A 23,233-nucleotide genomic window follows, 5' to 3' on the forward strand; every position below is an offset into this window, starting at 1 on the left:
CGCAAGGATCATAATTCCTCACTCGCTCGCGCGGGGAGCTTTTCTGTAGTTCGTCCGCTGCTCGCCTCCTCGCCGGCCCCTCCCAACAGCTACCCGGGCGCGCGCAGCTCCACTTCCGGCGTACGAGGCGGTGACAATGGGAGCGGCGCGGGCGGCGCTGGGAGGCAGCTGACAGGCGTCTGCAGCTTCGCTTCATGGCCGTTCTCCCGCCCCGCCTGGGCTCTGTGGGGAGCGGGGCGGCCCGCAGCGGCCGGGAGCCGGAGCTGGCGAGCCGAGCGGGGACCTGTGTACCGCGCCGCTGAGGCGCAGCATGTGAAGCGGAGACGGCATCCAGTGCGAGGCGTGCCTCTCAGCCGGCCGGGATGGCCACGACGGCCGAGCTGTTCGAGGTGGGTCCCCGCGGCTCTTCAGGGAGTGGCAGGCCCGGGCTGCGGGCAGAGGAGTGGGCGTTCGCCGCTGCCCGAGAGCAGCCCGACGGAAGGAAGGTGCGACGGCGAAGGAGTGGGGTGGTGGCTCGGGTGTCGGCGCAGGCGGAGCGTGAAAGGGGGGAGGGGTAGCTTGGGGCCCCGGGTGGGGAGGTGGGCAGGGGTGCGAGCCAGGAGTCCTAGCAGAGCAGCGTCGGCTGGAAGGGAGCCTCGGGGTTTGGGCTTTGGAAGATGAGCTCGGGATGGGACGGGCTGACTTAGGGCGCGGAAAGAGGAGGCTGACCCAGGTCTGGCGAGTTCCGTCTTGTCGCCTGGATCCCCGCTGGTATTCTGGGGCGGCCCTTGAGATTGGGACGACAGGGGGCTTCTCGTGATTGAGTAATGACTCCGTTAGCCAGTGTTGGAAGCGCCGCTTTACCAGTTTACCCTTTCATTTGAGAAGGCTGTAGTCTCTTTTTAGGACAATAGAGGCCTACTAAACCCTTCCCACTGAAGAAAGTCAAAACTAAAACTAACATTTGTGTTCGGGTCTTGAGGAGTTGAAGTGTAACGCGTGAGACATTGACATTCTAATGTGTTTCCTGGACCGTTTTCAGTCTCTAAAACTTACAACTGAGCTAAGGGGAATCCAGTGTGAGAAGCTGTGATGCTTGAGATAATAGAAGAGGAAAATTTTAATTGGACCACCTAACAACAGGCTATCTCCTTTTGTGAAAGAAATGAAAGCTGAGATGTGAAGGAGAGAGAAGGATGGACCCTTTTTGTGTGTGCTTATGTTTCATACTGAGTAACAAAAGTGTAGGTAATAATTAAGAAGACAATAAGTTGACAGTAGATAATTTCTCCATAGGTGAAAATTGTATTCTTTTTTCTGTGTAAGATTCAGCAGGCTTTGTTTTGTTATTTTGGGTGGTTTTTTTTTTTTTTTGGCTTAAAATTTGAATGCCACAGCTTTTGTAACAACTGGGAACTTTTCATTTGTTGCTGTTAATTTAACTATGTTTTGGAATTCTGTCGGCTTTTGGATAGATAATGCATTTGTTGAGGAATAGTGTATGCTATTGTTATAATAAATTGTAATAAAATAGTAATTTGTGAGTGAAGGAGTATAATTATTAGAAAGAATTGGGAAATATTAATTATATTTCCTCAGATTTAAGTGTAGGGACATATGTTTATTGCATTAATTTCTCTAACTCCAAAATTGTGCCATTTGTTTATTGATTGACAGGAGCAGGGAGACCTTCTTGCTAAAAGCTTTTACTGTGTGTTCCTGAGCCAGATACTAATTTATGAAGTTGAAATCTTTCATGAAATAGGGAACCAGCCAGCTGTTAATATACAGAAAACTGTTAACTTTGTCATACCGTTCATAAGATATTACCCTTTGGGCTTATGAATTCCCAGTTGTCTTTTTTTCTTTAAATGTTTGATCATATGAGTCCGCATATACTTCCTTGAAAATGTATTTGATTTCTGTTCTGCATGGGGGAAGGAGAGGAAATAGAGAAATATGTGTAGTTTATTTTGCTTTCTCATGTCTTGCCATTTACTAAGGTAGTTAAACTAAATTAGGGTCTGAGTTAATGCAATGACATCAGTTATGAGAGCACGTAATACTTAACAGTGATAATACAAACAACTAGTCCTGTGTCCACAGGGTTTATAGAGTGCCCTTGATTGAACATGCTTGTGGATCTTAACACATGTGACTTTCTCTTTGCTGACCATGTGTAACTTGTTGCTTCATCAAAATTAAAAGTGTATTACATTAATAGTTACAATTAAATGTTAATAGGAATGATAAGTTTATTTATCTTTTCAGCCCTACAGTGGATTCTACCCTTGAATAAGTTTTCACTGCTAAGTGAAAAGTTGGTCTGTTTGCTTTACAGGGAGAAGGAAAAAAGAAAAGAACCAAACTTTAGCTATCGCTGCCATTTCCTGTTGCTATTGCCTTTAGAAGATAGCTTGTAGGACAAGTCAGGGAGTGCCTTTTTTTCTCTTATTTTCCTTCCTTAGTCACAGCTGGAGAACTATGGAAAACAGGTTAGGATGTAGTCAAGGATATTTAGTTTTTATGCATCCTGGCTTTAATGTACCAATAAATTGGATTGTGCCTTAATTTTTTCACACTGAAAAAGAAGTTAAAGCAAAATTATGCTTTGCATCTGTGAAATGTCTTAAGTGTTAACCCTGTTTCTTTTAAAATCTTGTTGATCCTGTGAGACTTCCTTTTTAACATAAACATTTTCATACAACAAAAGTGAACTACACGATATTTCCTCAGTTGACAGAAAAGATTTAAAAGTTCTGTCTGCAGTGTTTCTAAATGATCACCTCAGGATGGACATTCTAAAAAGAGTTCATATGTGGTTTGTGTTATGTCTTCTACATATAAAAAGTGGCTGGGATAGTAAATTTTTTCTCTGTTGTCATAAGTATTCTTCTCTTTTCACTGCACTGCTGAGAACTCTGTACTCCCTTCTCGCTTGCTGTTTTTCTCTCCTGTCATTCTTCTGCTTGGGCAAGTTACCTTTACGGGAGGATTCTTTGTTAAGCAGAGTCTGTTGAGTACCTACTAAGTTAATGAGGCTTCATGTCTCAAAGAATTTGCTATAGACATATTAATCCTATGAGATGTGAAGAAAAAACACAACTGGTTTAGAGCCCAAAAAAGTTTTGGATATGGGCATGCTTTATTTCATTAGAGATTTACAATATTCCTTGGTATGTTAAAGATTTTAAGAAGTTCATTTCCCAAACTTCTTTGACCATGACAATGTTTTATTTTCTACTATTAATTTTGTGAATTCCATGGAACATTGGAAAATGTTGAATTATAAATGGAACTTGCCCTTAATGTTAAATAGAGGGGAGAGAAGATAGATATATAGCTACATACTTTTGAAATAAAGTTATAAATGGTGTCAGGGGTCTAGGTAAAGTGCTATATAAGTGGAAAGGATAGGAAGATTACCTCTAGAAGTGGGAAAGGATTAGAAAGTGGCATTTGAATGAAATACAAAGGATAAATTAAATTTGAGTTTGTGAAACTGGGTGGAGGGACATTCCAATAAAGCAGACCATACAAGTGTAGACCCCCAAAACAAGGGAAGAGTTCATCTTAGTTCATGAAGTATAGCATGCATGAAGACGAGGAGTGGCATGTAAGGTAAGAGTTTTTAATCACTGAGAATTAAGAATTTGATTTTTTTTTCTTTTTTGTAAATGTGGATGCATTAATAATAGTGCTTGAAGTCAGGTAATTGGACTGTGGTGACAATGACTCTTTGACTTCCAGATTAGAATTTGAACAGTGAAGAACACCTTTGTATAAAAACATATTTATGTCTCTTAGATTTCAAAATAAGTTACACAGACTGAAGACTTATTCAAAAAGATTCTGTTGTTCAATTAACTAGTTAGTAATGAACATGAAATATACAAGTAAGGACCACTCCTTTACTTTCAAGATGTTGATATGCTACTTGTTTTAGCCATCAGATCAGATCAGATCAGTCCCTCAGTCGTGCCGGACTCTTTGCGACCCCATGAATCGCAGCACGCCAGGCCTCCCTGTCCATCAACTCCCGAAGTTCACTCAGACTCATGTCCATTGAGTCATATTAGCTATTAAATACGTATTTATGGAACTTGGCCATCGATTATAGTATCGTGTATAAAATGGATTCATTCAGTAAACATTTAGCTTTCCTTACCTCACCTACCCTAGGCCAGAAATCCTTCCAGGTACTGGCATTAAAAGATGGTTTGAGTTAAAAATCTAGTTGAGGGAGTGAAAGAAAAACAAAAACAAAAACATTTCTTCTCTCAACACTTTACCAGTACTCTCAGTATTGCTTTACTTCTGACACCAGATGTATGGGGATGGAGGTTTTTTTCCCACAACAATTCAGTTTTCCAACAGACACTGACTGGGTTTTCTACAATTCACTCTAATTCTGATACTGTTTACCTGGAGTTAGCTTAAGTCCCACAAAGGGCTCGAAGTTAAGGGCTCAGTCTCACAAAAATGACCCTACTCTGGATATCAGTGTTGTCATCTCTTTCTGATTGGCCAGCCATAAATTGGAGGTTCTCATGACCTCCTCTTTGGGTTCAGTAGTTTGCTAGAATGGCTCACAGAACTCAGGAGAACAATTTAGTGACTAGATTACTGGTTTATTAAAAGCTCAGGAACAACCAGAGGGAATAGGCGCATAAGGCAGAGTATGGAGGAGTACCACGCTGCCATTCTCTCCTTGGGTGTGCCACCCTTCGAGCAACGTGATATGCTCCACAACCAGGAATTTCCCTGGTTACCCCACACTTAAGGGATTTTTATGGAGATTTCATCATGTAGAGAATCAATTATTCACTCAATCTCTAACCCTTCTCCTCTTCACAGAGTATAGAGGATGAGGCTGAAAGTTCTGGGCTTCTAATCATGCTCTATCTTTCTGGTGACCAGCCACCATCCAGGAACCCATCAAGAGTTGCTTCAGTGGAGCCAAAGGTGCTCCCAGGAGATTCCAAGAGATTTAGGAGTTCTGTGTAAACCACTCCTATCAACTTTGTCACTCAGCAGATTAGAAGAGTTTTAGGAGGACTGTGTCAGGAACCAGGACCAAAGACCGCTGGAACAAAAGCTCTCCTGGCATGCTTATCACTTAGCCTCGTAGTTGTCTTGTGTGTGCTTTCTTTTAGCCTTTCCTTGGGTAGGATGAATCCCATTTTGCTAGCCTGAAACAAAACATTTGTAGTGCTTTTCAAAAGAATTAGTGTTCAATAAATGTAATTAAATCCACCGCAAAACACAGTCTCATGAAAATAAAATCAAATGTGGTTAAAAGGAGAAGCCAAGTGGGTACAATTCATTGAGTTCCAGTGCTGGAATCACGTAAAGCTCGTGTTTGGTTTCTAGTAGAGTCTTGGATTTACAGCACCATTAGAATGCCTATTTTTTATTTCTAGAGTGGAGCATGGTGGTCCTGTCTTTTTTTGGTTTTGGATATAAGGGGCAAATCTTGATTTTCAAGGTCCTCAGCAGGGGATTTAGCTATGGGCAAGCAAGTATCTTGAATTATTGTGCATCTGCAATGTGCTCAACGTTATTCTGTTGACCACAGCTGGAAAGTAAGAGAAATAGATGACAAAACCTGCCCTTGCTTTCAATTTAAGTGTAAGAAGAGAGAAACTTACAGATGTTACTGCTTCTGCTGCTAAAGTCACTTCAGTCGTGTCCGACTCTGTGCTACCCCCACAGACAGCAGCCCACCGGGCTCCCCTGTCCCTGGGATTCTCCAGGCAAGAACACTGGAGTGGGTTGCCATTTCCTTCTCCAGTGCCTGAAAGTGAAAAGTGAAAGTGAAGTCGCTCAGTCGTGTCCGACTCTTAGTGACCCCTTGGACTTCATCCTACCAGGCTCCTCTGTCCATGGGATTTTCCAGGCAAGAGTACTCGAGTGGGTTGCCATTGCCTTCTCCCACAGATGTTAGTATAAAGCAATAAATGACAAAATGGAAGTGTTACTGGTATCAAATATTATTCTGTGTTGGGATTTGAATTTTTAAGCCTCGTGTGCACGTGTGTGCGTGTGCTTAGTTGTAGCCAACTCTTTGCAACCCCATGGACTGTACCCTGCCAGGCTCTTGCGGTCCATGGGTTTCCAGGCAAGAATACTGGAGTGAGTTGCCATTTCCTTCTCCAGGGGATTTTCCTGACCCAGGAATTGAACCCTGGTCTCCTGCATTGCAGGCAGATTCTTAATGAAGTGGGCCACCAGGGGAGCCCTATCAGCTTCATGGGGATTGTTTAAGAGTGAAGACATCAGTTGAGATAATCTAGGGAAAAAATCCTTTTCCCAAAAGTATCCTTGTGGATTGAGTAACTTGGTCACAGGTAAGGAAGCAGAAGTAACATGAGTTTGAAGAGAAGATGAGAGTAGGCTCGTGGTAGTGTGCCTGTTCATTTTGGGGTGCAAAGAAATCAGGTTAGGTAGTTCTGGATAAGGAAATGGCAACCCACTCCAGTGTTCTTGCCTGGAGAATCCCAGGGACAGGGGAGCCTGGTGGGCTGCCGTCTATGGGGTTGCATAGAGTCGGACACTGAGTGACTTAGCTTCAGTAAAATAAGAACTTAAAAGGGTAGATTTAAGAGCGTGAACATCATAGTTTTGAAATTGCATAGGGAAGTTTCTGACTAAAAGTGAATAGTGTTTTAAAGATTAGTTTGACAGTGGTCTGTTACATAGTGAATTTAAGAAAAGTACTTTCTACAGGAAGTACCTGAACCCACTTGTTAGTTGCTTTAATAGGACCCAGAAATACTTCTTCCTGAAATCCTCTGAGCCTTTTTTTTTTTTTTTTCACCTTGGTAAGTGAAAATATTATAGGTTCTTTGAGTTTGTAGGTGGCTGTAACAATGGACACGGGTTTGGGTAGACTCCAGCAGTTGGTGATGGACAGGGAGGCCTGGTGTACTGTGGTTCATGGGGTCGCAAAAAGTCGGACACGACTGAGCGACTGAACTGAACTGTAACATATTTTATTGAATATTTTTGAGAAAGTTTAGTTGGATTTTCTCAAGGAGAAAGTGTTAAATTAGGGATTTATGTTCCTGTTCAAGGGCTTGAGGTCTTAATTTTTAATAGAAATGACTACAAACCCCATATTTTTATTACAATTGGTAATAAAGAATATGAAACTTATAAGAATATGAAATCAGTTTAACAGATAAACATACTAATAAATTATGTGAAGTTTGTCTTCCCTGGTGGCTTAGTGGTAAAGAACCTACCTGCCAGTGCAGGAGATGCTGGTTTGATCTCTGGATCTGAAGGTCCTTTGGAGAGGAAATGGCAACCCACTCCTTTTTTCTTGCCTGGGAAATCCCATGGACAGAGGAGCCTAGCGAGCTACAATGTATGGGGTGGCAAAGAATCAGTCACAATTTAAGTGACTGAGCATGCATGCAAAGTTGAATTTAACATGATAGTATCTTTGTAGTACATACTTAGATCGTTTTGGCTGATTTTGCTTTTAATTACTATAGAAAAATAGAGATTAAGATATACTTTTGTTAGATTCATGAAATTCTAGAAGATTTTGGGGGGAATTGTTTACAGGTATCTTTGAGAATCCTCAGGAGGAGTTGGTCATTTAGAGGTCTTGAAGAATTTGTTAATTTGCCTTTGCAGTGCTAAGTATTAATAAGTTACTGGGATTTATTTAGTTTTATAAGCAGAAAAGATTTTTTGTTTTTTGTTTTTCAAAACTTCCATTTTTTTAAAATCAGCAACTGATTTATCTTTAACTCTTGTGATAATTTGATTGCCTCAAGATAAAACCTGCACTTCACTTCCAGGATACTGTTCTCTCCTAGTAGTTCCTCCTCCTTTACTGGTCCCTCTTATTTTGTCTCTTGATGGTTTCCTTTCCTCTTCCTATTTCCACATGTTGGCATGCCCTTCTTCCTGGGTGATCTAATCCAGTTCTGAGGTTTTAAATAACTTTAAAATTATATCTAGCACCAGTTTCTTCCCTGTCATACAGCTTATTTTTCTATGTGCTTTACATTTTCACATGTATATCAGATTGGCATCTTCCGCATATAATATGCAGAATAGAGCTCTTGTTTCCCCACTCCCTTTTCCATCTCCTTCCCAGTCTCAGTAAATGGTACCACTCACTGTTCATACAGTTGTTCTGGTTGCAATGATGATTCCCTTTTAAAATTTCTTGCCATATCCAGTTTATCAGCATTCAGTTCACTCACTGTATCAGTTCAGTTCAGTCGCTCAGTTGTGTCTGACTCTTTGCGACCCCATGGACTGCAGCATGCCAGGCTTCCCTGTCCATCACCAACTGCTGGAGGTTGCTCAAACTCATATCCGTTGAGTCAGTGATGCCATCCAACCATCTCATCCTCTGTTGTCCCCTTCTCCTCCTGCCTTCAATCTTTCCCAGCATCAGGGTCTTTTCCATTGAGTCAGTTATTCACATCAGGTGGCCAAAGTATTGGAGTTTCAACTTCAGAATCAGTCCTTCCAATGAATATTCAGGACTGATTTGCTTTAGGATAGACTGGTTTGATCTCCTTGTATTCCAAGGAACTCTCAAGAGTCTTCTCCAACACCACAGTTTGAAAGCATCAATTCTTTGGCGCTCAGCTTTCTTTACAGTCCAACTCTCACATCCATATGAACAGATCCTTTAAAAGGTCATGAACCTGGCGATTTGACAGTATCCCTTACATTGCTACTTTGATCTGAGTCATTAGCATCTCTTGACTAGACTACTACAATGTTGTAGGTTTTCTCAGAGAAGCTGACTTTAAGACAGTTTAGTCCCATGGACGGAGGAGCCTGGTGGGCTGCAGTCCATGGGGTCGCTAAGAGTCAGACACGACTGAGCGACTTCCCTTTCACTTTTCACTTTCATGCATTGGAGAAGGCAATGGCAACCCACTCCAGTGTTCTTGCCTGGAGAATCCCAGGGACGGGGGAGCCTGGTGGGCTGCCGTCTGTGGGGTCGCACAGAGTCAAACACGACAGTAGCCGTGTGCAGAATATTTATTAGAAAGTACCCTTGGGGTGAGTATATGTGAAAGGACAGGGTAGATAAGCAAAACTGGGTCTTAGGAGAAGTAGCAGTACAGTGCTGACCCAGCAACAGTGGTGATGATTCCTATGGGAAGTTCTGAAACTAAAATTACCTGTCAGAGTTGCCCTGATTTTTACTCAAGTGGTCAGGCCTTTATATCCTTGTCTTAGTAATTAGATAGAGACCACATTGGCTTTCCCAGGTGGTGCAGTGGTAAAGAATCTGCCTGCCAGTGCAGGAGACGCAAGAGACCTTGTTTGATCCCTTTGTTGGAAAGATCCCCTGGAGTGGGAAATGACAATCTGCCCCAGTATTCTTGCCTGGGAAATTCCATGGAGAGAGGAGACAGTCCATGGGGTCGCAAAGAGTTGGATGCTACTGAGCAGACACAGACAACATTGGGAAAAGTATGGCATTGAGTGAAGGAGCTCTGTGCAGCTGAAGGATCCCTGAAAATACTGCCAGGTGAATGCTCTGCTGGCAGCACTGCTGGCAGCTAGAGCAAGACCCTTCTTGAAGGAATATCTGGACTACACATCTGTGTTCCCTGCAGAACACTCCTGTGCCACTAAGCTCCATGTTTTCATATACATTGGTGGGGGGAGGAGACAGGTAGCTCTTCTAGCACTCCATTTGGGGTTCTTACCCTGGAGGAAAATTAGAAGTGGAATGAGTGGCAGAGTCATCTTGTCTACCTGGTTATTTATTCTTCTTCCATAGTAAATGTCTCCTTGTGGATGTTAACATGTGATACTAAGATCTTCATACTTCATGCCCAGTCTCACGTGTCCGTTCTTGTGTGTCAACCCCAGATTTCCCTGTTCTCTTTCTTCCAGTCTTTCTCCTCTGATAGCTAGGTCCTTGGCCACTATCCATGAGTCCATGTATATTCTAACTAGGTCAGTTTTCTGACCACCCATGAGGATGAACAGTCATTGCCTTTTGGGAGGATATTTTTCTTGTCACCGAGTTTCAAGGCCACTGCTGAGGGAAGTTGTGATTGCAGCTGCTGTTCATTTTTATTTGACACCAACATGCTTAGCCAACTCTTAATGAATTAAGCTCATGCTTTTCCTTCTCTGTCATCTGGTTTCAAGTGATTCCCATAAGGCCATACGTATGAATTAAGGGAAGCATGCTAGTGCAATAGTAGTGAAAAACATGGGCTACCTGCGTATTCGTTTGCTTTCTGGCTCTGTTCTTGTTTGATTCTGGGGCTACTACTTCCATCTTAATGATGAATAGTTTCTGGATCTACTTAATACTTAACATCATGATTTCTTGAGTCCATTGAAACCTAGACCTCCAACGAAATCTTATGACCCCATGGATTATACCTCACCAATGTGGCCTTGGATTAAATACCCCCTTGTATTACAATTTCTCAGGTATAAAACTAGGCTATATTAATAGAACCTACCTCATAGACTTGTTAAGTATGTGTTAAATAAGATTGTAAGTGCTAGGCACATATTTGGCACATAGTAAACACTTTTAAAAATTGGTCATTACCGTCTTATTTAGAAGTCTTTCATGTGTTTGTCAGACTTTCTAAAGTTCTGAGTAGCTCTAAGCATAAATTCCTTTGAGTCATTGTTTCTCAATTTGTGCTTGTAAATTAAGATTTGTTAAACATGTCAACTCTTTTGTCTCAAGTGAGGTAGACTCAGGTATGATTATATAAATATGTTTGCTAAGAGTTGGAGAAGGCAATGGCACCCCACTCCAGTACTCTTGCCTGGAAAATCCCATGGAAAGAGGAGCCTGGTAGGCTGCAGTCCATGGGTCGCTAAGAGTCAGACATGACTGAGCGACTTCACTTTCCCTTTTCCCTTTCATGCATTGGAGAAGGCAATGGCAACCCACTCCAGTGTTCTTGCCTGGAGAATCCCATGGGTGGAGGAGTCTGGTAGGTATGGGGTCGTGAAGAGTCGGACAGGACTGAAGTGATTTAGCAGCAGCAGCAGCAGCTAAATGAGTAAATTGTATTTTAGAGGATCAGAATATTTACTTTGCAGAATATCTAACTCATCCTTATGATTTAATCATCAATCATGTCAGCACCTGGGTAAACTGAATTTATTTATTTATTTGCAGTTATTCCAAAATATTGGCATATTCCCCATGTTATATAATACATCCTTGTAACATATCTTACATCCAATAGTTTGTACTTCCCATTACCCCACCCTGATACTGTCCTCTTCCCTACCATTGGTAACCACTAGTTTGTTCTCTATATCTGTGAGTCCACTTCTTTTTTGTTATATTCACTAGTTTGTTGTATTTTTTAGATTCCCCATTATAAATGATTTTGTACAGTATTTGTCTTTTTCTGTCTGATATATTTCACTTTCAGCATAATGCCCTTCAAGTTCATCTGTGTGCTGCAAATGGCAAAATTTCATCCTTTCTTATGTGTTGAGTAGTGTTTCATTGTATCTATATACTGCACCTTCTTTATCAGTTCACCTGTTGATGGATACTTACATTGCTTTCATATCTTGGCAATTGTAAATAATGCTGCTATGAACATTGAGGTGCATATATCTTCACAAATTGCTGTTGTTGTTATTGTCTTTTCAGATATATACCCAAGTATGGAATTTCTGGGTCATATGGTAGTCCTTGGCTTCCCTGGTGGCTCAAATGGTAAAGAATCTGCCTGCAGTGAGAGAGACTTGGGTTCGATCCCTGGGTCGGGAAGTTCCCTTGGAGAAGGAAATGGCAACCCACTCCATTATTCTTGCCTGGAGAATTCCATGGACAGAGGAGCCTGGTGGGCTGCAGTCCATGGGGTTGCAAAGAGTCAGGACATGACTGAACAGCTAATATACTTGGTAGTTCTATTTTTTGTTTTTTGAGAAATCTCCATACTGTTTTCCACAGTGGCTGCACCAATTTTTATTCCCACCAACAGTGTAACAAGGGTTCCCTTTCTCCACATCCTGGCCATCATTTGTTACTTGTGTTCTTTTTGATGATAGAGGAGAAGGCAATGGCAACCCACTCCAGTACTCTTGCCTGGAAAATCCCGTGGATGGAGGAGCCTGGTAGGCTGCAGTCCATGGGGTCGCTGGGGGTCAGACACGACTGAGCGACTTCACTTTCACTTTTCACTTTCACGCATTGGAGAAGGAAATGGCAACCCACTCCAGTGTTCTTGCCTGGAGAATCCCAGGGACGGAGGAGCTTGGTGGGCTGCCGTCTATGGGGTCGCATGGAGTCGGACACGACTGAAGTGACTTAGCAGTAGCAGTAGCCATGTTGAGCATCTTTTCATGTGCTTTTTGGCCATCTATATGTCTTCTTTGGGAAAATGGCTATTCATTTCTTCTGCCCATTTTAAAATCTAGTTTGAACTGAATTTTTTAAAAGTAGCTAGCAGTTTTGTTTGCTTTTAATGCCTTGATCATATCGTATGTTTATATTTCCTAGAACTGTATTACTCTGGCTGCTATTTTTCAGTTATTTTGACCACTATGAAAGAACCTTTTAAAAAGAGTCTTTAAAATTTTTTAAAAACCTATTTATATTGTTATGTGTTCTTGCTGCTACTGCTGCTAAGTCGCTTCAGTCGTGTCCGACTCTGTGCGACCTCATAGATGGCCTCCTACCAGGCTCGTCTGTCTCTGGGATTCTCCAGGCAAGAACACTGGAGTGGGTTGCCATTTCCTTCTCCAATGCATAAAAGTGAAAAGTGAAAGCGAACTCACTCAGTCGTGTCCGACTCTTAGCGACCTCATGGACTGCAGCCTACCAGGCTCCTCTGTCCATGGGATTTTCCAGGCAAGAGTACTGGAGTGGGGTGCCATTGCCTTCTCCGGTGTTCTTGCTACTTGATGTTTATTTTTTAGCAATAACTGATATTAACACTAATAAAAATTATGGTTTTCTTTTAAAATATGTACAGTTTGAAAGTTGATCATGGATTTTATGTATACAAGGCATGTGACAGTTTATCAATTTATCAATAAAATTATTGGCTTGTATTTTAATGTTAAAAGACAGAATCAGTGATGTGCATGTGCCTTCATGTGGCAGTTTTCACCTTTTTAGCTTCACCTCTTATTCTCACCACCTAAACTTTAGGCACAAGGAGCTATTTGTAATTTCCCAAAGCAGTGGAAACAGCAATTTAAATCTCAACTCTGCAGTATACAGCTTTCGTTATCTTGGGCAAGTGTCCTCTCTAAGTCTCAGCTTCCTCATTATAAACTGGGGATAAAATAGGACCTCTGGTCTTAACTGCACACAGTGAATGTTAAATGATTATGTGAGCCGTTATTCTCGTTGGTGTTTCTCCTCTTTTTCTGATGGTTGTTGTTCTGACTGAAGCTTATCCTCTCAGTCCTCCTCGCATATCAGACTGGTAAGCCATTCTCTCAAATTCCAGTGTGATGTGATGATGATAAAAAGACAGGTTATCATCTATGGGTTTTAACTGTCAGTTCTGTCTACATCCTTCCATATGTGGTATTTGTGATCTAGTCCATTTTCCTTTAATGGGTTAAGCTCTATCTTCTCTTTTCCTAATGGTCTGGAAAACTGTTCCATTTTTTTTCTGGCTGATTTTTCTTCTTTCCTCTGGTCTCAGCTAAAGTGTCATGCTCTCAGAAAGTAAGACTGTTGCAATACTCACTTTTTATACCAGTCTTCTTTCATTTCCATCTTCCCTTCATCTCTGTTGCTGTTTTTTAGAGCATTCAGGAATTTCTTTCCCCCACATTTATCACAATTGTGATTAGTTATTTCTGTAATTACTGTTTAAGGTTTGTATCCTTTGTAGAAGATCATTTCTGTGAGAACTTGCAGAGACTTGTGTATTGAATTCACATCTGTATTCTTAGTGCCTGCCACAGTGCTCAACACAAGAGTAGCTGTTTACTAAACATTTGCTGAATTAAGAAATATCCTTTTTCCATCACTCAACTACCTATTGAGTTAACAACTCACTCAGCAATGTTAGTACTGAAGTTTGTGTACAAATTTTAAATTTTACTTGTCACATACTATTACTGTATTCTTTATACTTTTTCCCTGTTCATGTTGTAAGTTTCTGAAGGGTGCCATTTGTGTTATATACATCTTTTTATTCCAAAGCCTAACAGACTGCTTGGCAGTGGAAATTTTATTGTTCAGTGAATGTTCATCAATGAAAATATGTTTTTAAAGTATGATTAAGAATGGAAAGTTTTACAGATACAAGAATTCAAACTGAAATCACCAACAAATGCTATCAGTTTAAGTTACATGCTAAGTGTGAGGCAATATATATGATACCTGTTTATATGAAATAGGGTAATATGGAAACTATGTAAATTCATGTGTTAATATTATGTTTAAAAAACACATTATCAGCTGATGGTGAACATTTGAATGATAATTTTCTTAATTGGGCCTTCTATTCTGATATTTTTTTTAATTCTTTTTTTCTATAAAGTTTAGAAAATTTTGTCTTGCTATTTTAATATTAGATATATGTGAGCATTTTTTATCATTTCATTAAATTTTTTTACAACATGATTTTAATAGGAACATAATTTTTTATCCTGTAAATTGAGTATAATTTTTCAATAATGATTCTGTTGATATTTCTGTAAGTAACTTTTCAGCATTATACATATTACAGAAATTTTGCATTCATACCTACTTTTTCCCTTAGAGTTTTAAAAGTAGAATTACTGGGTTAAATGGTGTGAGTATTTGTAGACCTGTTGATGTTACCAAAATGTTGCTTATTGCCCTCTAAAAATATTGTACATTTTAACTTTTCTAACAATAATGAGCCCACTCCAGTGTTATTGCCTTGGAGAATCCCAGGGATGGGGGAGCCTGGTGGGCTGCCGCCTATGGGGTCGCACAGAGTCGGACACGACTGAAGTGACTTAGCAATAAAGAGAGTGTGAATTTCAGCCTACCTGCTCCTGTATTGCATATTGTAATTAAGGAAATATTGTATTTAAATACTGTAATTAAGGAAAAAGAAAAAACGTTGTCAGTGAGGCCCCCCAAAAAGTAATAACTTGACCTTATTTGATTTCTAGTGAAGCTTTATAGGTTTCATGTTTCTTGGCCATTTTTATTTCTTCTATAAATTGTTTTCTTTGCTCACTTTTCCATTAGTTTGTTCCTGCTTATCAAACTCTTTAATATCCTAATTTTCATTAAATGATTTGTTTATTGAAGACTTTTTAAATAGAAGAAGCTTGTATATTTTAATAATTAGATATATTTAATTAGTAGTTTAATTTCAGTTCTCACATAGTATTACCTATTTCATTTTTGTAAGTAGTAGTAAGTTATGTATGAAACTTTTAAAAGAACATTTATTTTGTAAACTAGGAGCCTTTTGTGGCAGATGAGTATATTGAACGTCTTGTATGGAGAACCCCAGGAGGAGGCTCTAGAGGGGGACCTGAAGCTTTTGATCCTAAAAGGTGAAGTAAAATTTTTTTTTCATAGACCCAATCTAGTACAAGTTTGTGTCTGGAACAGAGGTGACTGTTGGAATTCCTTTCAATATTCATGAAAAGGGAGTTAACAACTGGCCAATAAAAGGAAGAAGCATTAGAAGCTTGAGCTTTATTTATTTTTCCTTTTATGTTTCTTTTATTTTAGAAAAGGACTTTAAGTGACATGGGGGAAAGGATTTTATTGCATTATGAGAATTTAATCTTTTCTCCAATTAATAATAAATTAGAAATTACTGGTTATACCTCTAAAATAAAACATGTTGAGTATGCCGTTTTAAGTATTGTTGTAAATTGGGGGAACAAAATTCACCATACCTCGAATACACAGTATTATGTTTATATAGTACATTTTACCCTTTTGACTATTTCTGTAAAATTGGTTTCATTTCTGGGGGTTAATCTGGAGATTTCCTATGAGGTTTTCATTTATATCAGAGATAATCCCTAACATAATGCTAGAGAGAAAATTAACATGTTCATCCCTAACTCAAGGAATGCTCACTAATACTTTATTTACAATTATAAGTGAACTGATCAGTTCCTAGTGATCAATTATAGATGGATTGATACATATTCTAATTTTCTTTTGTTAGATTATTAGAAGAATTTGTAAATCATATTCAGGAGCTCCAGATAATGGATGAAAGGATTCAAAGGAAAGTAGAGAAACTAGAGCAACAGTGTCAGAAAGAAGCTAAGGAATTTGCCAGGAAGGTACAAGAACTCCAGAAAAGCAATCAGGTAAACTGTTAATTGAATAATGAATATACAGACTTTAATATGTTTATATCCTTTCAGTTTTAAGTTTTTTTTTAAAAAGTCTAGTCAAATAGTAATTGTTGAGGTTTCTTTATACTGCTCGCATCTCATGTCATAAAATGTTAATTAATTGTTACCAGGCACTCTTGGTGCACTTGTTTGTTACTGAGTGATGGTTTGGGGTTAGAGTACTCCCTTCTTAGGATGGGATGGTATTCAGTACAGTGTGGTCCTTGCTTCCTCTCTTAACAATGCAAATTTTTAAGAATGATACCTCGGCAGACCTGTATTTTTAGGGAGTCATGACTAGCTTGGATATTTAGGTATTTATTTGCATTCTCATTTAATCATAAAGCGAAATAATAACACCAGACCAACTATTGTCTGGATCAGATTTTTCCCTAAAGGAAACCTAGTCTGGGAAGTTTCACAGAAGTTGTGAGGCAGATACCCTAATGAGAATGCTAGTGTAACTGGGAAAAGCAGATGCAGAACTCTTCCTCAGTCTATTTTGGAGAAAAACTAGACCATTAGCATTAGGGTGACTCTAGGGTACATAGGCCAAGCTTCTTAGCCATTCTTACTTCTTAGGCCCTAGACTTAATCAGGAACCTCTGAACCTCTTTCACATCCTGAGCCTGATGTGGAACTTGATTGACCTTTAGTTAGAAGTGTAGTTAGAAGAGCATGTTTAGCATTGCTGCCTTGTAGGGGTTGTTTGTTCTTTAGTATTAAGGATTAGCTGGCTGATTTCTACTCAGTTTTCATATGTTTAGATTCCTTCACTTAAGCCTGTATAACTGTTAGAAAATATTTAATAAACATTTATTAATAAATTAATAAATATTAATATTTAATAAAATAATAAAACAATATTTACATAAGATAATGTATTTTTAAGTAGTTAAAGTAATAGATTCAAAATACTTCTAATGCAAATTCCCCTTGGTAATAACAATAGTATTAATAGTTAATCTGGGTTCTCTGATTGTATTTTATGCTTGTGCATGTTTCTCCTAGGTTGCCTTCCAACATTTCCAAGAACTAGATGAGCACATCAGCTATGTAGCAACCAAAGTCTGTCACCTTGGAGACCAGTTGGAGGGGGTAAACACACCCAGACAACGGGCAGTAGAGGCTCAGAAGTTGATGAAATACTTCAATGAGTTTCTAGATGGAGAACTGAAATCTGATGTTTTTACAAATTCTGAAAAGGTGAGCACTGTCAGAAGGATAAAAGCATGTAAAAACATTACTAATAATGCTCTAATTATGAACTACAATTGCTGCTTTCCAGAGTCAGACTTCCAGTCACTGAGTAGCTGACTTATTAAAAGTCTTTATTCTGAAAAATACACTTGCCAACAAAATTTATATTCAAATTTTTAGTTGGATTGCCTGGTATTTTGTTTATGAAATGTGTATGGTTTAGAAATATTTAATTATGTTAATAAGTATTTCTTTTTCATAATTGACTTTTAATATTAAAAGAATTTAATAGTCATATTCCCCTGGGTGAGGGGGTGGTATGACCCTAAATCATTTACAAACTGAACTATATTTCTGTGAAAGAAATTCAGAGCTTCTGGTTTTTGTTACTTGAATAAAGTTCTTTTATAAAAATTAAAGCATAGTTTGGATCAAAAAGAATTGAAAAATCCAAATTAATTATTCATGTTAATCTTTTTCATAGCACTAGTCACTTAATCCTGGTCTAAGGTTGTATGGTGTTGGTTACTCTACAATCTTGGGAGAAGGTTATTCAGCTCATTTTCTTCCCCTCAGGGGGGGAAAAATTAAGAGTGCATGAAAAAATAGACATTCTTATGGATAGTATATGCACATAGTAATAACATTGTCTATTAATATGTTGAATACAGTCTTCCAGAATATTTTCCAGGCTTACTCCACGGGATATCTCAGGTAGTGGAATGTTAAAAGCTAAGTTGTTTTGAAGTTCACTTTGAATTAAGCAACACATTGTTTTGTGAGTAGGAAATATGTGGATTTATGGAGTTTATAATTTTTAGAGATCTTTGAAAGAAATGTTTATATGTGTAGAGAAAATTCCTCTATAGAAAAGACAGTATTTTAAATAATGAGTTCCAGGAATTATGTTTATAATATAAAGTAGAGCTGATAAGATTAATATCAAGAACATAATCATACCTAAACTCTTATAAAACGCTGGCAATATATAGCTTTTATACATTCATGTGATTCTCACACGCACACATACACATAGGGCTTGAATACCAAACTGTTTTTCAGGGTACAGTTTTGTTTTGTTTGAATGTTTTTGTTTTGTTTCCTACATGAAACATACATATTTCTAATGTATTATACAAGTATATATTAATACTTATATATATATTTTTAATTGTTTTATATATATATATAAAATTGTATGTAATTCAAGTCTTATACCTTGGGTTACCTTGGATTATACCTGTTGGATTGTAAAGTATATTTATGCTTTGTTATAAACAAAATGCAGATATTTTACCCAGTGCGAGTTGGTCTGTTTATTTCATGCAGCTCAAGGCAGCCATTTAGAATCTAGAGAAAAGTAAATATTTTAAAATTGAATGATTACGTGTGTGTGTGTTTGTGTGTGTGTATGCTCAGTTGTATCCTACTCTTCTGCTATGGACTGTAGCCCACCAGACTCCTCTGTCCATGGGATTCTCCAGGCAAGAACACTGGAGTGGGTTGCCATTTCCTTCTCCAGTGCATGGAAGTGAAAAGTGAAAGTGAAGTCGCTCAGTCGTGTCCGACTTCTAGCGACCCCATGGACTGGAGCCTACCAGGCTCCTCCGTCCATCGGATTTTCCAGGCAAGAGTACTAGAATGGGGTGCCATTGCCTGCTCTGTCACTTGGTCACTAGCTGTCTAATTTTTGAGGAATAAGTACAGACTTAACAGCGTTTAAGCTAAGTCCTCTTATTTTCTTTCCTTTATGTCACTCTCTCCCATATCTCATTTTGTTTCATCTTGTTTCTTTTTTTCTTATACTTTAGTCCTCTTTTCACAATTGTCTTGTTTTTCTCTCATGTCTCCCATAGATTTTGGGTTACTGTTGAGTCATTATTTTTGGCCTGGTGCTGTCACAGTTAACTACACTCAGGAACCTCATATATGGTACTAGATTGCTAATTATTAGGTAAACTTCTGGCTGTTTCAGTTTCTGCACTGTGTACCAGCCACCTTGCCAGTGGAAAGGAAAATCACCCATGTCGGTGTGTGATTGTGGAAGGAATTAGAATGGGAAAAGATAACACATCTTAGTCCTTTTTCTTCCTGCTCCATAGTCATTTTTGCTGTTTTTTTTTTAATCTTTGCTTTTCAGAATCTTCTAATTTTCTTCTCGGGGAAAAAAAACAATTTTATGTCCATAGTATGTATTCCCTTTTACCTTCATCTTTACAAAGTATGTTAGTTGTTTTTCTTTTTAGAATCATGACTTAATGTTCTCCATGTAGATAATGCCTGGTGGCCCTGATTATCTTTAACATGTTAGCTTTGGGTGGTCTGTCACCTCACGCTGACATCAGTAGCAGATGTAAGCAGGTTATTAGATTGTGGTTTTGAAAACTTCTGTGCCTAGAGTGTATTTTAACTGACAGATGACTTTAAGAACTACTGCGCTGAAAATAGTTTTTGTAAAATAATTTGGTAATTCGATAAAATCATATGTTATTTACTCTGCTGTACTTCTTCCTATATTAAGTGAAGTTTGCAAACACTGCATAATGGGGACTTCCATCTCCTAACAAGAACACACTCCTGATGGAAACATAAAGCATGTACCTGGCAGGTTCCTTCTGAAGGGAGTATTGGTAAGGAGAAAATGGTGGACCTTGCTAGTACCACTAAATGGCATGTTGAAAAGTGACCTTGCAGTGTTAATTTATGCTCCTGTGCAGCAGAATTAAACTGAGCGTCTGGTAACTGAAAATGGCAGTGACATGCTGACTAGGAGAGAAGTAGCTGAAGCAGAAATGCTGTCTATATTCATTCTTGTTTGGCATCAGCAGTATCATTTGGCCTTGCTCTTTTTTTCCCACTGTTGTTTGCCAGACTTCACATGAGTACTCACTTAGAAAGCTCTGTTTGAAGGTTCTCAGCTCTTCTGTCAACGTTTGTAGGAGTCTCTTTCTTTTTTTCTTTTTTTTTCTTAGTGTTAAAGAAAGTGAATGATAAAATCAGTTACTAAAAGTGTGCCAAAATTAAACTCAATGCTTATTTGAAATTTGTTTTCAAAAGTTAGCATATATAACTCTCTATACATTAATATGAATAAGCACAAATTTCTACATTTAAAAAATTTTAGACTCCTTGTCTAAATCCTTTAGTTACACAGTTTGAATAAGTACAAACATTTTTGTCATATTCTATTCAGAAGACTTCATGTTAACAAGTTTTAAAACTTTATATGTTCATTAAATGACAAGCATTTTATTATTTTCTTCACCTAAAGTGGGCTATATGCACCAGTATGGTCTGAATTATTTTCATAAATCTTGTTTCCCTGTTCATAAACTCACAAGATACTTAAACTCGCTTTCAGCAGTCAATTATTTGAATTTTTTCAGAGTAGATTTGAACTGCAGGTTTCATTGGGAAGGGATTGTGGCATTATAAAATCACAAGATTTCGATACCATAATGACAAATGTTTATGTTTCAATGACTCATTATTGGTGATACCCCAGATGTATTCCTGTTGCTCACAAGATTTTATTGTGTATTTTAAAAGAAAATTGTTTGGGTGAGAGTCTGTGGACATACATATGAGAATATTACTATTTTTAAATACAAAATTATTTTTTGATACATATAAAGGTTTTTTTTTAATTATTGCTTTTATTTTTTAATAGATAAAGGAGGCAGCAGACATCATTCAGAAGTTGCACCTAATCGCCCAAGAGTTACCTTTTGATAGGCAAGTTTATTTCTCAAGAGTTAATTTGTCTTTATGGTGTGTAATGTATGGAATAAAATTGTACTTTTACCTGTGTTACTCATTAATTCAACAAGAACTTACTGAGGACTGCCTTTAAAAGATACAGTATGCAATAGTTGATTGAAAAAATATGGTCTCTTAGCAACTAAATTTAATGATATATGTTGAAATAATCTCAATCCTTTTTCTTTTGAAAAAAAATTGATGGAGAATTTTGAAATTGACAAGTGACATTTTGAATTTTCTTTTTTTTTTTGGACTGTGATAACAGTGTAGAAGGGCACAGAAAGATTAAACATGGTTTCTTGAGCTGCTTTTTCCTCTAGATGAGAGTTCTTAAGCTTTTGGGAGTGTTGGACACCTCTGAAAAGCTGGTGAAAGCTATGAAATTGCCTTTAAAAAGTTCAGATAAACAGACTGTTGTATACAATTTCTTGGTGTTTTAGACCATTTAACCTATCTGAAGGCTCCTTCCTAGGGACCTTAAGGTTACAAAGTCCTGTTTTAGATGCCAGGCCTTAGGACTATTGCTAAGTCAGGTATTAATGGTTTCAACCTTAAAGAAGCTTCACTGAGAAGAAAATTCTTTCATGGTTTCCTTTAGTCCATGGAATGTCAGACTCTAATTTTATTAATAGTGGTTCTCCCATTTAAATATCTGGAAAAACATATCTTCTCTTAAAACAGATAATGTATCCTTTTGTGGTACTTGAAGATCCTCGAGTATAAGTAGAATGTAAATGTATTACTGTACTTAAAGTTTGCCCATTATGTCCCAATATTCCCTACCCATAAATATATTTTATTTTACTTGGAACTTTGTGTCATCATAAAGAGTTAGCAGTAATAATCATTTAGCTATTATTGATACTCTTATGCTTGTCCAACATTATAAGCAATGATTTTTAATGTCACCCACAAAAAAGCTTTTATTTCAGAGTTAAACCATTTACTTAAATGGATAAAATGTATGGCTCACAATGGGTATATGATAATTTTCTCCCACCCATACAAACATCAGACGTATATACTCATCTTCTCCCACTTCTCAGTTACATACTTCTCTTACAGTTTTGTTTTAACCTCTCTCCCAAGCCTTAGAATTGAATTTACATCCTAATCAAATTTAATTTTCTCACAGAGATCAATATAACCTAATGTATTCTGTACTCTGTGATCCACCCCAACTTTGATATATCAATTTTGTTGTCTGTGTGCTCAGTTGCTAAGTTGTGTTTGACTCTCTGTGACTCCGAGGACTATAGCCTGCCAGGCTCCTCTGTCCATGGGATTTCCCAGGCACAAATACTGGAGCGAGTTACCATTTTCATCTCCAGGGGTTTTACCAACCCAGGGTTCATTCAAACCCACGTCTCCTGCTTGACAGGCAGATTCTTTACCACTGAGCCACCTGGGAAGCCCATATCAATTTTGTATAGTTCTTTGAATTATTAGCCTCTTTATCTATCTTTGGCATCTTTTTTGCCATCCCCTCACCTATCACTTTAATTATGTGAGATCTTTCAGCCTTAATTTTCCATGTTGTGCATTCCCCTCGGTGAAGGCAATGGCACCCCACTCCAGTACTCTTGCCTGGAAAATCCCATGGATGGAGGAGCCTGGTAGGCTGCAGTCCATGGGGTCACTAAGAGTTGGACACGACTGAGCGACTTCACTTTTACTTTTCACTTTCTTGAATTGGAGAAGGAAATGGCAACCCACTCCAGTGTTCTTGCCTGGAGAATCCCAGGGACGGGGGAGCCTGGTGGGCTGCCGTCTATGGAGTTACACAGAGTCGGACATGACTGAAGTGACTTAGCAGCAGCAGCATTCCCCTTTGATATTTATAATTTGAAAAAGTTCTAGTGTATTTTAATTGATATTTTAGTTTCTGAATTTGCAGAGGTTGAATGCTAGGCACACACATGGGGTCCTTTTTATGGCTTCTATTTTATTTTTCCAGTTTTAAAATAACTCGTTTATATATCAGTTCAGTTCAGTC

The 23,233-nt window shown here is 38.5% G+C and overlaps 1 protein-coding gene across 2 annotated transcripts in view; it reads left to right on the forward strand.

Annotated features, from left to right (window-relative positions):
- The first annotated feature begins 140 nt into the window (after positions 1 to 140).
- The window catches only part of EXOC5 (exocyst complex component 5), a 53,383-nt gene continuing 30,290 nt past the window's right edge, over positions 141 to 23,233 (forward strand). Inside the window, exons 1-5 of one of the 2 annotated variants that reach the window (XM_070377782.1) lie at positions 141 to 485; positions 15,377 to 15,471; positions 16,101 to 16,248; positions 17,287 to 17,481; positions 21,146 to 21,210. In XM_070377782.1, coding sequence (XP_070233883.1) covers positions 363 to 485; positions 15,377 to 15,471; positions 16,101 to 16,248; positions 17,287 to 17,481; positions 21,146 to 21,210 — 626 coding nt within the window. In that variant the 5' untranslated portion in view covers positions 141 to 362. The remainder of the gene's footprint in view (positions 486 to 15,376; positions 15,472 to 16,100; positions 16,249 to 17,286; positions 17,482 to 21,145; positions 21,211 to 23,233) is intronic. The other variant, XM_070377783.1, reaches the window with a different exon arrangement.

The sequence above is a fragment of the Bos mutus genome, chromosome 10, assembly GCF_027580195.1.
Source record: "Bos mutus isolate GX-2022 chromosome 10, NWIPB_WYAK_1.1, whole genome shotgun sequence".
Classification (NCBI taxonomy): Eukaryota; Metazoa; Chordata; class Mammalia; order Artiodactyla; family Bovidae; genus Bos; species Bos mutus.